Source organism: Lolium perenne, chromosome 1 (genome assembly GCF_019359855.2).
Source record: "Lolium perenne isolate Kyuss_39 chromosome 1, Kyuss_2.0, whole genome shotgun sequence".
NCBI lineage: Eukaryota > Viridiplantae > Streptophyta > Magnoliopsida > Poales > Poaceae > Lolium > Lolium perenne.
In genome coordinates this window covers 147,585,696-147,602,922 of record NC_067244.2, presented here as the reverse complement: position 1 = coordinate 147,602,922, position 17,227 = coordinate 147,585,696, and the positions used below count along the sequence as shown (strand labels likewise).

The 17,227-nt window shown below is 46.8% G+C and overlaps 1 protein-coding gene across 1 annotated transcript; it reads left to right on the top strand.

Annotated features, from left to right (window-relative positions):
- Window positions 1-7,104: 7,104 nt before the first annotated feature.
- On the top strand, window positions 7,105-11,791 carry LOC127307215 (uncharacterized). The gene is made up of 4 exons (XM_051337946.2): window positions 7,105-8,024; window positions 8,663-9,048; window positions 10,357-10,417; window positions 10,909-11,791. Exons 1-4 carry the CDS (start codon window positions 7,344-7,346, stop codon window positions 11,560-11,562), a joined length of 1,782 nt encoding a protein of 593 aa, XP_051193906.1. The 5' UTR covers window positions 7,105-7,343; the 3' UTR covers window positions 11,563-11,791.
- The last annotated feature ends 5,436 nt before the right edge of the window (window positions 11,792-17,227 follow it).

The following is a 17,227-nucleotide window of genomic DNA, read 5'->3' as shown; positions in this document are numbered from 1 at the left end:
AAATGCTTCTATTTTCTCTAGTTGTTTGTTGGCTAACAATTGTAGAGGAAACCATACACTCTATCGGGCAAGACATGATCATGAATGGAGATTCAATAAGATCCTCATCTTCGTCCTCCGGTACGCACACATGCCTTATGGCAAAGGAATCAAAAGTAAGTCCTACTTTGATTACCAACACATCTTCTAATATAATGATGAGAGTGAAGATGATGTTGATGAGTATACTAAAGCTTTCTTACATGATATCATATTTGTGTATGCTTATTTTCGTGTTAATAACAAGGCTCTTACTAGTATCAATCACATCATGGAAACCACATAATAGTTAGAGTCTCGTATTGAAAATGGGAGAATGAGATTCAATCTCCTCCAAGCAAGATCTAAGCGATGAGAATAATACTAACTTTATTCTCACACAACAAATTGACACTTACTATCTTTAAAAGGATAAATATATTAATGATGATTGTGCTACTAATGCCACCTCTTGGGAAACACATTTACCTCAAAGGAGAATGTTGAGCTAATGGCTCAACGAGAGTTGCTAACTAGCAATTCAAGGAAATTGGAATAAAGTCATGAAAAGCTCTAGGGCTCTCATGATAATCTCCTAATCTCCTATGTTGGGCTAAAGTTAGCTCAGGATACAAGTATCACAAAGGTAACCTCTTGTGAGCCTCATTTGGACATTAGCACTACTTCTACTCAAAATACTATATTGTCATGTGCTTGTCCTAGTAATTCATCTAGTAATAATATTTCTACATCTTGTGATGAATTAGTTTATTTGCCTTGTTCCTCTAACACAATGAAGCTTGTAATTCTGATATTACTTATATTGCTACTAACCATGTAGAGAAAATCAAAGTGCTCAAGACCCAAGTCTCTTCTTTGAAGAAAGACTTGGAAAAGGGTCATGAAGGGAAATCCACACTCGAAAATATCTTGAGTGTGCAAAAATTCCCTAATAACAAGAGTGTACTTTTATTCAACTACAATAACAAGAACAAGCCAAGGACCAAGAGTAAGAACAAGAAGGTCCAAAACCAAGTCAAGAATCCAGTCAAGATTGTTTGCTTCAAGTACAAGGTTGAAGGACATCATGTTAGATCATGCCTATTGAAGAAGAAGCACTTGAGTGAGAAGCAGCACGGTAAGCATCCACACGATCAATCTCAAGATCAACGTCGATTTGAGAATATGCCACTTCCCAAGAAGAATCAAGATATTGCTTACGACGAACTGAAGAAGTCAATGAAGAAGAGAAAGGGGAGCACTTGTTGCTATGTTTTCCATGAGAAGGGGCACTTTGGTATTCATGTTTAAATCATAACTTATCTAATCCTATCATTGTTGATGGTGACTATTATCTTGGAAAGGATAAGGATGGCAGTGTGTTTGCCAAGTTTGTTGAAACTCAAAGTTGTGTTAAGAAAATAAATATTTGGGTGCCAAGCCTATTGTGACTAACCTCTTAGGACCCAACTTTGTTGGGGACCAACAAGTTCAAACTTGATCAATAGGTGTTTGTGGAGGAAATTGGAGACTTGGGCATCTCATGAAGAATTAAGGGATCTTCATATATTATATTTTATAAAGCTAAGTTAGAAGGATTATCATCTATTTCTTCTATCCAATGTTCCTCTTTGCGGATATTGCGAGTTACTTGCCCCTTTGCATGTTTTGTTTTCTTACCAAGTCTGTGTTTGTATATGTTGTGCCTTACTTACTTATCTTGTGTATTCAAGTATGTTTCTTTGACACATCATGTACTTTTGTATCTTGCTTTGAAACTAATGCATCTTGATGATATCTTATTTGGCACTTTTCGAGCGGTTAATGGAACATCCCATTTTAGGGGAGTGATATGCCTTGCGCATCTCCCAATCCTTAAAATGTGTGTACATTAGTACTACCATTTAGAATTGATATTGCTAGATTATCTACTCAATATGTGGTGTGTCATACTCATGAGAAATTGAAATTCCAAATGTCCATTAATCATCTCTAGTTGAATGATATTTTCCTCTTGTTGAAAATAATTTTTTTATCACATTACGGAGGAGTAATATGCTTTGTGCATACCACAACCCTAGAAACTATGAACATATGAGGTATTGCCAATTAGAGTTGATATTGACATGTTTCCTTAAACAAGATCCACTTGTATTAAAAGCTTTTATTGCTCATATTTTTCTTTGAGCAAGAAATTCTTGGTGCGGTTCTCCTTAAATACATATCTCTATATCTTATTTGAAAAATTGTTTGCTTCAAGTAATTCTAATAATTGCTTTGCATAATTATTTATATCAAGAATGTCTACCCGTGCATAGTGGTTAACCCTTGTACCTTCTATCCTATGTCTTTTTATGAAGTTGATCATGAATATTCTTGCAATATACCACCGGAAACTAGTTCCAGTATACATATACCCATGCATTGTCTTTGTCAATTGATGTCGTTGTATACGGTAGCACTTGTGAATCATCTTCACTTTGGATTACTTCTTATTGCCTTACTATCTTGCTGTGAGATCTTTGTAACTCTCATGTGTCTTTCTTGCCTTTTTGAAAATCTTTTTGAATCCTCCCGTAAGTGTTGAACTCTTGTACTCAGAACAATACAAGCATAGTTGTGCACCGTGTTCCTACAAATGCACAACTTTTGTAAATGGAATGTGGCTAATTCATGTTTTATTTGGTTGGTTTCGCCCTGACAACAACAAAGTACATGCAGCAAACTGTGCATACACAAAAAAAAACACCATGCTCGAGGCTATTTTTTTTCCAAATATCCTTTATGCCAATTGTATTAATCAGTGTTGCCACAAAGCTTTGGCTCTTCGACAAGCGGTGCTGATCACTAGAGATAGGAGTTTTTCAAAAGCGATCTTCGTCACTGATTGCTTGTCCTTGATCCAGCGACTAAACTCCACTGTGCATGATCGGTCTCAGGTGGAAGTGTTGGTAAAGGACATCAAACTGATGGCTGCAGACTTCTCTGTTGCATCCTTTCAGCATGTTAAACACTCTCTGAATGAAGCGGCACACATTTTAGCTAGATCATGTAATCTAGCGTCTTTAGGTTTTATTTCCAATTATGCTCCGGCTTGCATCCGGAAGATCCTTTGTATTGATATGAGTTAATCAATAAAATGCCGTATTCTATCAAAAAAAAAAAACGCTCAACATTTCTTGTTTTCCACAATTAACAATCCTATGACATACCTACATTTAGTTCTCGATCGAGCACTCCAAAGCCCCGCGCTGTCTCTTGCAGGACTTTGACACCGTTTCTTACTCTCGTCCCATGTCCGGTACGTAAACTTACGGCCGGGAAAACAATAGCGACGACGTCGATCCGGTACGCAAATAGGAGTACTCGTAAAATACACTTGAGGAGATTTCACTCTCACACACATAATCCACCGGACTACTCCGTATTTAGCAACGAGGGAGATGCGCGATAGCGATCGATATTGCTGGTCCCGGTCGCTCCGTCGTGTCCAATAGGCCAGTTTTCCCAGTGGCGATTAGTTGGTCCGTCGACGACTCGCCGTACGTGGACCACCCTTGCCCGCGGACCAGACGTCGTCGGCGCCAGCGTTCAGCCTGGAGCACCCCCTCCTTGCCCGGAGGTTTGCAGCGCAACTTGCATCACGACGCTGCAACCACCGCGTTTTGTTTTTCCCAGAGCCGTACGTACGTGTGCCCTGCCCAACCAAACGAACGTCGAGCATGTCATGGTCAAGTTAACCTTCCCCATCTCCTAGTATATTGGAGTACCACCAACATCTTCAGGGCCGTGTCTTGTGTTCAGTTTTGCCCACATAGATAACTTAGCGCGTCCCCCAAAGCATCCCCAAAGGAATTTGGAGCGCGCCGGACCAAAAAACCGTTCTAGTCGCGTCCCCTAAAGCCTATTTTTGTCCGGCGCGCCCCCATACGGTGTCCGGCGCCCCGAGCCCGTCCCCGTCCCACAGGGGACGCCCCGGGCACGCCGGACACAACGAAAAGCGAGGCGTACCGATGCGGGCCCGACGCGTCAGCGGCTCGGAAGCCTAAAACCCCGTCGCCTACCTTTGGTCAAGCGACACTAATGGCGTCCATGTTTTTCCAGGCGATGCAGGGACGCGTCTCGTCGTGCATGGCCGCGTGGCCGTCCGCGCCGGCGTTATTGCGTGCAACCACCCGCTGCCGCCGCTGTTTAAAGACGTCCTGCAGTTCTCACCGCTCACAAACCATCTCGTCGCCGCCGCCTCCCCCCTCCCAGATCTTCTCCTCGCTGCTCCAAAAATGTCGAGCTCGTCCTCCTGCAAGATCGCCACGGCGAACGGCTTCGGCCGCGGCAGCCTCACCGTGGCGGAGGCGTGGGCGCTGTACAACGCCCGGTATCCAGTCCCGCCGGACATGCGGCTGCAAGAAGCGGCGGCTGGAAGATGGCCGTGAATGGCATTGGCGTTCCGCCGCCGCCGAAGCCGCGCACGGACCAATGGAGGGACGCCATCAAGGCCCGTCGGGCTCAACTCACCGCCGAGGAGCGGTTGGATCCGACGTGGGCGGCCAACAACAACGACGCCTGGTGGACGACGTACTTCCAGGCGAAGTACGATGTCGAGATGCACAACACCGACGGGCTCGTCGGCGGCCCCAATAGCTGGAACAAGGACGACCGCGCCCTGTTCTGGGGCGTTCCGGGGCGCACCCTCGAGAACGTCATCCGCGGCATCCGCAACGGCGCTCCAAGGCTGGAGATGTCGTCGTCACCGCCGCCGTCTCCTCAATGGCAGCCGAGTAGGACGACGTACTCGTCCTCCTCGCACTCTTCTTCCTTAGGACCGGCGCGATCGACGCCGTCCTCGTCTTACCGGTCGGCGCCCTACACCGTCCCCAAACGGGAGGTGAAGGAGGAGCCTGCGACGCCCATCAACACGAGGCGTGGCGGCAGCGCGGCAGCCGGCGGCAGCAAGGGAGGCGCGGCGGCGCCCTCCTCATCCCGACGCCGGAGGTGAAGGAGGAGCCGGAGGAAGCGTCGCAGGCGGCACTGCTGGCGGAGTACGAGCGGCAGCAGCAGCTCATCGCCAGCAGCGACGACCCCGAGGACTGCCCAGGTCTGCGGGCGGCGTTCTTGGCGTCCATGAACGACAAGGACGCCTGGAGGGGCGACCTCGACGTGGCGATCGCCATGTCCATCCGCGACTCCGGCAAGCCGCTGGTGGACCTCTCCGACGACGGCGAGGCAGGACCAAGCGGCTTGGTGAAGGACGAGCCCGTCGACGAGCGCGTCAAGCAGGAGGTCGTCACCAACGACATGTACAACTTTCAGCAGTACTACGACGCCTCCGGCCGCCGCAAGTGGTTCTAGATTAGGTTTAGTTTAAATTTAGTCAAATTTCGTTCGAATCTATGTAATATATGGCAAGTTTGGATGAATCTCGCTTAAGTTTAAAATTTGCGAAATTTGGTTTGGGGGACGCGACTGGGGAGCGACGTCCCCCAAACGCGGCACGAACGAAACACGTCCCCCAAACGCTCAATCCGGCGCGGTTTGGGGGACGGTTTGGGGGACGCGACTGGAGATGCTCTTAGCTCTGTTCTTCGTTGAGTTAATTAGGTTTAAACCTCTATGTATTGTTGGATAGTTCTTGTCGTTATATTTCCAAAGAGATTATTGATTTCGATCTTATTTGGAGCTTGGATGCTTAAGGTATTATAGTTTTGGTTTCAACTTTTTTTTTTGCCTATCTCAAGCCGACAAGGGTATAACTTAGCAAACTAACAAACGTGGGCATAAAATAGATAACCCAAAATTTCATTCATATTTTGTTAAACTAGCATGGTGGACCTTGGAAATGCGATGGCACTATCTTTATCGTGCTAGAAGTTACAACTATTAGCTTTATCATATGCATGTTTATTTCTCTTATTTATTCAGTTCATTCTAAAACTACACATAGTTTTGATATGGGTGAACTAAAACATGTATGCCCACTTAGAGGTAATATTTGTTTACACAATAGCTATGGTGTCATCATTATCCAAAAAAACGGACAGGAGTAAAATACCCTTTCACACATAACCGTAGTGGGCAAGACAACATCGACATAACGACTGTCCAGCCACTGATGTTGGCCGATGGGGTCGTATGACCCACCGTAGGGCCCATAGAGGTTCGTGAGCTCCGCCTCACATTCCACCTAGAAGAGCGGCAGCCGCAAGACACTCTTGGTGGCCCAGTCGGGTTGAGCAGCAACTCCAGTGTGAGGACATTTCGTTAGCATTTTATGTACTCCTCCAGTGCGATGCCGTGGGGGATTTGTGTGATGGCGTATCCATGGAGTTGATATTCCACCCAATGGGGAGGCGCTAGTTCGGAGGCACGAGATTGTTGTTCACAACGAGGAGAGGTTTCTTAACTGGGATGCATGCGGAGGGCTTCTCTTAGGGCTTAGTAAAACAAGTCATTCCAATATACTACTTTGGGTAAAGAGAGTTCAAACCTGCGGACACCAACGGATTTCCAAAATGGTTGATGACTCGCACAAGTCAGCATTCCCGTGAAATTGCTTTGGGAGAATGCCTCCTCCATGGTGCGGTTGCGCGTGCATGGGTTGTCGTCACTACCCTCGACCTCCCCATCGTGGCTGGGAGCCCTCGCGTCGCTCGCGGGAGCGACCAAGAGCTAGGGTTTCGTTCTGTTTGTTGTCTTGCACCGTAGAACTATGGGTTGGTGCTTTTGACAAGATATTTAATTTCTTTATCTTTTTTATACAGGACACAAAAAGTGTTAAGTTTCCGTGAAACTTGGCTTGCACACATATAATATCAACAAACACGCGCAAAAAAATTATTCATATTTTTTAAAATTTTAAGTATTTACTGTAAACATATGCTCCCAAATTTAAAAGCGGGTTTTCGCATTCTGATATGGCTATGGAGATGCTCTAAAACCCAAGGAGATGTTGTGTCTGTGTGCTTGTGTGCGCCTTTCTTGTCCTAGCTACTGCCTCGATCTCCCCGTGTGAGAGTGTCCCCTGCTACTTACGAAACATGATATCCCATCCACCCATCTCATTCCGATGGAGCTCACGTCGTCCGTCTCCTCGTCACAAAGATATGGCCCTGCGCGCGCTGCTCCCTCCCCTTTGCGCAAAGGCGCGCGCGTCTCCATCCATCTCGCCAGTCGCCTCGCTTTATTTCCTAGCTAGCTAGCTTCCCCTCTCCGTGCTCGCCTCCCTTGTCCTGCCTCCACTTTTCGTTTTCCGAGCTAGCTAGCCTTTTCCGTCCGTCCTCGATCGACAGGCTAACGAAGACGAGAGCGCGCGGCGGTCGGGTATAAAGATGGCGCACGATCCGAGCCTGGGGTACGCGGACTACTTCGCGGCGCCGCCAGGAGGAGGCGGTGTCACGCTGGTGCCGGAGGTGGACGCCGGCGGGGAGCACGAGATGTACGGCGACGGAGGATCGCACCACCACTCCGCCACGGCGGAGATGTTCGGGGCGAGGGGCTTCGGCGGCATGGCGCCGAAGGCCGCGCTCGACGACGTGGACGGCTCGTCCACCATCAGCTTCTTCCGCGCCGAGCAGCAGCAGCAACAGCTGCAGTACCAGCAGATGGGACGGGCGCCGCTGTCGCTCTCGCTCCACGGCCAGCCGGACGCCGTCTCGCCGTCGACGTCCTTCATGCTGCACCACCAGCAGCAGCAGCAGCAGCTCGGTGGTGAACAGCTGCAGCACCAGACGGCGTGGCAGGCGCATGGCGGCGGCGGCGGCGGGTGGCACCTGCGCGGGTCCAGGTTCCTGGTCCCGACGCAGCAGCTCCTGCAGGAGGTCTGCAGCATCCCGATGGAGGCCACCGCCAAGCAGGCGGCGAAGAAGTCGGCGCAGGAAGAGGCAGCCGGCGGCGGCGGCGGCTCGTCGTCCTCCGCGTCGTGGCCGCCTCCGTCGTCGACGCGGATCCAGAGCATGGACGCCGCCGAGCTGCAGAGGCTCAAGGCCAGGCTCTACACCATGATCGAAGAGGTACGTTAGCCTAGATTAGCATCTTGACTAGCTAACCACACCTCGGTTCCTCAACCGGTCATCGATCACGGGCCATGCTTTCCGTGCGTCAGAAACTACCAGTTTCTTGGAAATCTCAAAAGATGCAGGCGAGAGGAGTGGCAGTTCCATCATGACTTGCCCAAGGAGGGTTCCTGGGACAGGCACAGTGGGGGTGATTCCTTCCTGGGCCTCACCGTCCCCTTCTGGAAACCTCTATCCCTTCGCCTCGATCGCTACAGTTCTAGCTACTAGCTAGGTGTAGTCTGTACTGGGCATGCCACCCCTAGTCCCTAGACGGCCTACACCCCCTTCTCTCTCTCTCTGGTCTCTGCATGAATCTCATGCACCGACTCGCAGTCTCTGGTCAGTGGCTCCATGGCGATCTCTGCACTTGCGCAGGGCCATCTCCTACTTCCCTTGCCTTTCTTGTGTACACTGCCCACTTGTACTACTACAGTGCAATTCATAGGTAGGTGCAGTGCAGCCTAGTACTAGGCTACTAGCTAGACACGCAGGCGCAGCGCTACAGCTAGTCAAGAGTCAAAACACTGTTGCATTTCGAAATCCACAGTGATTCTAATTTTCATTCCTACAGCTTATCTGACTCTGAATTGCAGGTGGACAGGAGGTACCGGAGGTACCGCGAGCAGATGAGGGCGGTGGCGGGGTCCTTCGAGGCGGTCGCCGGGCAGCAGGCGGCGGCGGTGTACACCAGGATGGCGTCGCGGACCATCTCCAAGCACTTCCGGAGCGTCAGGGACGGCGTCGCGGCACAGGTCCGGGCGGTGCGCGGGGCGCTGGGGGAGAAGGACGCCGGGGCCGCCGTGCCCGGGATGACCAGGGGGGAGACGCCCAGGCTCAGGGCGCTGGACCAGTGCCTCAGGCAGCACAAGGCGTACCACTCCGGCATGCTCGACAGCCACCCGTGGCGCCCGCAGCGAGGACTGCCGGAGCGCGCCGTCTCCGTCCTCCGTGCCTGGCTCTTCGAGCACTTCCTCCACCCGTAAGCACTTGATCCTTACTTGCTTGCTTGGTTATTATTATGCCCTCCGTCAATTTCTAGTTTCCTACTCGATCTTTTCCTAGCATCGTACTAATTACTAGCGTTCTACACTTCTAATGACTGTCTCTCTACAAGAAGATTGACCTGCATGTTTTGCTGCCCGCATTGTTAGATGATAGATTTTTCTAAGAAAGAAATATTTAGGGATCACTTGGAGGGAGTACTTGGAGAAGATGCTAACCATCCAAATGCGTTGCACATCAACTGATGCTCAACTGTGCACATCATTTTAAACATCTTGTTGGTCCTTGTATTTTGCTCCATGGCATATTTCTCTTCCATGGTACTCCCTCTTTGTCACAATGCAGGGCATCTTAGTTTTTTTCTTTTTCAAAATTAAAGTTAAATGATGTAAAAAAATTGATGATCGTTATAGGTGGTGTTACATTTTTCTACATCTTTACTCAAATTTTACATCGTTTGATTTTTATTAAAACTAACATGCATTGCAGTTTTTGGCAAAGAGGGAGCATATCATTTGTTAGCAGCAACTTTTTTTTTGTTTTGCGCCCTAGGTTTAGTTTAGAGAAAAATTCTCATTGGTTTTTGGAAATCTTATACTCCCTCCATCCATAAAAAGATGCCGAACATTTTTCATAATTCAGATGCTGAACATTTTTCAGAATTCAACATCTTTTTTATGAATAGAGGTAGTATTTTATTTGGTACTTTCTAATGATGAACAAAGGAGCTATGCTTCGTGTGTTCCCATGTATATATCACTTTTCTTATATGTATACTCCTGATTGGCTAATTTTTAATTAACGCTGACAAAACAGCACATAGCCACATACTCACTTAGTCTTGCTCGTATGGTTTTTATCGAGAATTATACACATATTGGCTAATTTTTAATTAACGCTGACAAAACAGCATATAGCCACATACTCACTTAGTCTTGCTCGTATATGGTTTCTATCGAGAATTATATATACATATAATTAGTTATATTCATATGCCAACAAATGCTCTTCTTCTCTCTACTACTGTTGCAATGTTCACATCAAATACCGCCCTTGTCTTGTAGGAATATTCCACGTCCTATCTACGTGCGAACACACTTTACAACCTAATAGTACCCGGCCCTTAGATATCTTCTCTTGTGCTAATCAAATCTACATACAGAATCACGATTTGTTTTTTCTTGCTGCATACTTCTAGCTACACTAACTGTACAACCTGTATGATCGAGATGGTGGGAGGGCAGATTATATGACGCCCTAAACTGGCATGCATCTTCTCATCCAGGTACCCGAGCGACGTGGATAAGCACATCCTGGCGCGGCAGACGGGCCTATCACGGAGCCAAGTACGTACTCCTCCTCCTTGTCACCAGTTCATCCATCAAATCATCCGTCCATCCATCAGCTGCAATCATACAAAAATGTTAACGAATTCCTATCCAATAATTACCCACACACACACTGCTTGATACTGATCGATCATCACGTCGTAATCGTTGTGTTGTTCATGTCATTGGCTACGCATAAATATATAATGCTGGCCGGTTCCGTGCCACTAATTATGAGCTGCAACTTGCTGCTTCCTCCATTCTATAATTGTTGTCGTGATTTTGATGTATCTAAACACATTTTGTGTATGGATGCGTCCGAATCTACGATAAAAATTATGGAATAGAGGGAGTAAGAAGTCAACATACTACTCGTCCTCGGTCGGGTGACACGTCCGAGTCTACCGTACGTTTGTGAATTCACGTGGTGGTGATCGCTCAAATGAAGAATCTAACTAAGTGTGTGGTGTGCGATGCAAATCTTAACTTGTGGCGACGTACGTATGCAGGTTTCGAATTGGTTCATCAACGCGAGGGTTAGGCTGTGGAAGCCGATGGTGGAGGAGATGTACGCGGAGGAGATGAAGGACAAGGAGGAGGGGAGCGGCGACGGCGGCCACTCCACGCAGCAGGCCAGTGACCTAGGGAACCCTAATCCGGTTGGGAGCTACGATGGGCGCGGAGGCGAGGGCGGCGGCGAGCAGAAGCCGACGCGGGCGCAGCTGCACCTGCACGACGCCGGCTCGCTGGCCTCCGTCGTGAGCATCGGCCGGGGCGCGGACCAGCACGGGCAGGCCCTCAACTTCGGCATAATGGACCACCTCGGCTTCGACCCGTACGAGGCGGCCGCGGCCGGGTTCGGCGGCAACGGCGTGTCGCTCACGCTGGGCCTTCAGCACCAGCAGCAGCAGTACCATGGACATGGAGGCGTGAACGTAGCCGCATTCGCCGCCGCGTCCCCGTCGGCCTCCACGGCGCACGGCGGCGCCGCCGAGTACCTGTTCATGGCCGGCGACCAGCAGTTGGGCGGAGGCGTGCACTCCTCTAACAGTGGCCAGTATGGGGCCGGCATGCCGTCAGACGCCGACGCAGCGGCGTCGCAGCAGTACCATCGGGGGCTGAGCGCCACCGGGTTCCACCTCCTCCGCGACCTTGCCGGGTGATCCGTCGGTCGATCTGTACAGGGATCATCATAGACCGGAGATCGATCGGGGACGGACGCGACAACGACTGATTTGATGGGGAATTGGGATGTGTAAATGGCGGCCGAGCTGGCATGGCATTCATGGTAGCTAGCTCGCGTACGTACTCACCGGCGTACGTACGCGCGCGGGTTGGGATTTTTGTAGCGCTTAGATGTATACCTCTATTTAATTCTTGGCTGGATGTCTCCGTCTTTGTGTGCTGTGTTCCAGGTCGGCCGCGCGCATGTCGCCGTCGCAACGGAGGCGCCGACGTCGGCAAGGCTCCGCCGCGCCCGCGCGTGATAGTAGTCGAACGGTCAGGGAAATACTTGCTGTGGCTACAGGTTCGGAATTCAACAGGAAGGGGGTACAAAGGCACGGCTGCATCTTTCCGTCCCGTTTTTCCTACCACCAGCATTCACAGATTTGGTTTGTTGGGGTGTCATTTTCGTATCTTGATCTTGGAGTTGGGTTTCCGTGGGGAGATGAAAGCAAGTGCCACGTGCAACGGCTGGCGCCGAGCGGGTTCTTTGGACGTGACGCAACAGGCAATTTTATTGAGGAAAACAGAGTGAAGCAACTAGATTTGAATTCATTCCGCTAAAATGTAAATGCTTGCTTCAATAAATAAAGATTATAAAATTAGCAAAAAATCAAAGCTTCCAAAGTTTGATTAAATATAAAAAAGAAAATATGAACCTCCTTGAACCTAGATAGAGGTATGTCTCCTGTTTCAAAAGAGTGAGAAGAAAAGATTAATATTGCTATGGTTTTGAAATAGACTCACTTAGAATAACAAATGAAAATGTTGCCGATCCGTCAGCGGATCTAGAGGAAAAGATCAGTTGTCCCTCTCATCGCGCATCATGCTGACCCCCTGGACCCACTCACGTGTTCCTCTCCTCTCTCTTCCTTCCCTCGCTCCATCGCTCGCTTGCTGGCACAACCCGCTACAGTAATCTTGCCTGCAGCTCCACTGCGCGCGCTCCCCTACTTGATGTCAGCCGCCCTCTTTCCCTCCATGGAAAGACCTTAAAGCTCAAGGTCAAAATGGATATGACCATAGTATCTCTCAAATCGGAGGTCTCCTATTATGCCAAACCATGGAAGACAAAGAACTAGCGGGAACGGGTCCCCCATCGTGGGAAATCCACATTAAAATAGACGACGGAAAGTCTAATTATGATGGAAATAATTTAGAATATCGCATAATAAACTACAAATTTCTTGGATACATTTTACATATATCAGGGCCTAAAAATAGGTTTCGCATAAAAAAGTGTTGGAAATTGCATCATGGCTAGGGATAGAGCCATGAAAGTAACACAAGAGGGCCAATTGCATGCAAAATTTGTTGGAGGGGGGCATATAGGTAAATTTCAGGTAAATTGCAAGTCAAACATACATATTAGCAAGGTTTTTTTACAAACTTTTACACCATAAGGGGGCCATGGCCCCAGCCCGCCCCTGCTGGTTTCGTCCCCGATCTTGGCCTTGGGATCCTTGACCCTTTGATCCAAGGGTTCTTGAGCGCCTCTAGGATGTTACTAGGCATTCTCTCTGTTTCCCCAGTCCATAGATCGAACCCTGATCGAATCATCCATCGAATGTAGCAAGAGTTATAGTCAATCTCGTCATTCACTTTTGGACTCCCATAGTTTAGATTTAGACCTTCGGTGATGGGGCATTCCAGTCGCACACAAACTTGGATTTTTATATTTCATATATGAAAAAATAAGCGTGAAATTCCCACAACTTCAATGTTTTGATATTTTCCGTTTGATGTCATCTTTGGATCATGTCGTAGCAACCTTTGAAAATTCTCCTCTATGGAAACTCTGAATTATACTGCAACGAGGGTCTCCTTTGTAATTTTCATGTAATTCCTACATAACAAAGTGTAAATAAAAAGTTTGCACTTTTCAACTACTAATAAGTTAGTTACAATAAATATAATTAATTTATTAAATATTAGTAATTTTAACATAACAAATTTTTAAATAAATAAATACTTTTCAGACATATCAGCTAGATGCAGTCACGAAGATCCATAGGTTTCGACATATGTGAGTGCTGATCGCTCGATATGGCGTTACAATTGGCTGCAATCTGTATGGCGGTGGGCAGGATTGACATTTTCTCTACTAAACAAAGATTACCACGGGAGAATGGGCTATATTGGGCTTCTATTTACATCACCAGGTCCAAATCAATTAAGGATAGGATAATTAAACATGCAATTATCCACGGTCATGTCTCCATCCCTACGTATGGGCCAACACAAAGCACAATCTCCCATGTGAATTTGAGCTATAGGTTTTCTACTAGCCCTTTTCAACTAAGTTAAAGTAGCATGAACTTTCTTAATTCAATGAAAGCAAGATGACATAACACAAAAGAAGTGTAGAATTGTTTCCTCTTTGTCACAAAAGAAGCATTTCCTGTTCTTTCAAAAAAAAAAATTATCCTAGTGATAATGTTGTTGCTCATTTTTTACCTAGGTTGTGTGAAAATTTTGGCGCATGTTCGGGATATACCACCCCTACGACGACACACGATTTGTTAATGTTGCTACACCCCTATATTGACATGTAATAAATTGGTGTATACCCTACACCATGCCAACAGATAGCATGTAGGTATACATAAAACCTTTGCCAACAAATGAGTTGATTATACTCCTTTCTCTATGCCGACAGATATTTGATGAGCGCAGATTGCACAACGTTGGGGAACCCAAGAGAAAGGTATGATGAGCACAGTAGTAAGTTTTCCCTCAGTAAAAAACCAAGGTTTAATCGACTAGTAGAAGAAAGGCGTGACTTCGAAAGGTATTGCTAGCTAACTTGTGGCAGGACGCACTACCGGCGTTAGCAATAACGTGGAACCTGCATATAACACAACCAAAATACTTTGCCCCAACTTACAGTGAGGTTGTCAATCTCACCGGTTTTGCTAAACACAAAGGATTAAATGTAAAGTGTGGAAAGAGATGTTTGTTTGCAGTGGAATAAAAAAAACAGTAAAAGAACTGTTGCCGTGGGAGTTGGCAATAACAAGAACATGTATTTGCAGTGTAAAAGAAAGGATCGGGGTTCACAGTTCACTAGAGGTGTCTCTCCATAAAGATAAATAACATGCTGGGTGAACAAATTACAGCTGGGCAAGTGACAGAACAAAGACCATACATGACAAGATGAATACTATGAGATTCGTTTGGGCATTACAACATAATACATAGACCGTAATCCAATTGCATCTATGACTAATAATTCACCTTCCGGTTATCGTCCGAGCCCCTTACAGTATTAAGTTGCAAGCAACAGATTATCGCATTAAGCAATGTGTGTAAAGTAAATAATAGAATTACCCTTGGATAAAACATTGTTGTTTTCTCCCTATTATCAACAGAATATCTACAATCTTAGAAGTTATTGTCACCCTTCCAGAAAACTAGAGGCATGAACCTACTATCGAGCATAAATACTCCCTCTTGGAGTCACAAGCATTTACTTGGCCAGAGTATCTACTAGCAACGGAGAGCATGCAAGATCACAAATAACATATGACAAGTATATAATCGATCTCAACATAGTATTCAATATTCATCGGATCCCAGCAAACACAACATGTAGCATTACATAAAGTTGATCTTGATCATGATAGGCAGTTCACAAGATCTAAATATGAGGCAAAAATTGGAGAAGACAATTATCTACCTACTGCTATGGACCCGTAGTCCAGGGATGAACAACTCACGCATCACTTCGGAGACGGGCATGGTGATGTAGAGGCCTCCGGTGATGATCTCCCCCTCCGGCAGAGTGCCGGGAAGAGCTTCAGAACCCTCCCGAATTAGGGTCTGCGATGGCGGCCGCGACGGAACTTTTCGTGGATGGAGGCTCGGGTGTTTAGGTTTTTCCCGAGATCGTGAATAAATAGGCGGAAGGGCAAGGTCGGTGGAGACCGGGGGGCCCACACCACCCCTTGGCGCGGCTAGGGCTTGGGCCGCGCCAAGGCATGGTATGGCTGCCCTGTGGCCCCTCTTCGTCTCTCCTCCGGACTTCGTTGTAATGTCCCAGGTTTAGAGACGATCGAGGGGTAGATTTTAGAAAGGGATGTGCATTGCATCGTAAATTCTGGGGAAATTTCGCGCTTTTAAAGAAAACTGCATCGAAGGGGGACAAGTTTCTCTCTCGACACCTTACAGGGGTAGGGTTTCGAGAGTGCAATAAATTTGGACCTCACTTAACTAAACTAGGGTTTTTGAGAAGAGAGGGGAATAGTGCATCACAAACATTAAGTTGCATGATTGAATTCAACTTAGTAAGTTTGAATTTCAAATTCAAACATCACATGAATATCTCATAATTCAAATTGAGGTAATTCATTAAACAAATATAAATAATCAAGTATATAAATAGTACAACTATTATATAAATCTCATTAAGGAAAATTGGAGCTTTATTGATAATCACACAAGATACATGTCAATTACAATATCCAGAATTGAATTATGAAATATTACAACACATTACAAGAATTGAAAAAAAAAATGGAAAAAGAAAGAAAGAAAATTACAAGTAAATGAAATGTCCTAAACTACATAATTGATCTTCATGAAATTCTTGCTCAAGATGATCTTGAACTTCTTCATGATCAATTCTTGATCCCCGCACACACACAAAGATCAAACAAGAGGTTATGCCAAGTGGCATTGCCACTTGGCAGGTTAGCAAAAGAATGTAGAATTGAGTGGATATGACAGGGATCAGCCGAGCTGATCCACTCAGCTACACAAGACCCACACACACACACAAGCTGCTCACACAGCTTGTGTGCATGCTCAACAGCAAGCCAGGGGTGCTGCATGCACAACAGCACACACTAGCCAGGGGAGGGTCACCTAAGTGACCAGAATGGTGCTGTCGACCAAGAGAGGCGTGGAGAGGGCCAGTATATAAGATATTCACAGCAAACCCTAGCCATTTCATCGACAAGCATCACCAGGATAAGAACACATCAAGAACAACAAGAACAGGAAGAACAGTCGCTGTTGTTCAACCTATTCCAGTAACCATAGAAATTAACCAAGCATCACAAGCTTGCAAGGAGGAGCAGGGCAAGCAAACCAACCAAACCAGAAGCAATCCTCTACATCAACAACTTTTCTAGGAGCTGGAGTGAGGTATACACAAAGAATCATGGGCAAACTTCTGTTTTGCTCATAAAAATGCATGTGCATCAAACACACACAAGCCATAGGGTGTGAGTACCCTGTTTGTATCATCATCTGGCTACCAAGTCAGTTGGTGCAAGCAAAAATGGGTGAAGCCAATAGGAAATCACCAAGGGAACACTGGTTATGCCAAACCAGTGGCATAACCAAAGACATCCAGCAAGGAGATGATCCTATCTAGCTAACCAGAGTCACTTAGCACCTAAAACCTAGCACACCATCAGACAGATAGACAATATGTGTCTATTCTTGTTTGTCAACATCAAAGATCACTGGAAATCCAACAAGGGATTAACCAGTAATGCATTCAATAAGCCACAGCAAGCCAACAAGGGTGGGAGCTACCTAAACAGCAATGAATTGTTGTCAAGGTCACCTCAACCACTTAACCAGTCCAAACAAATA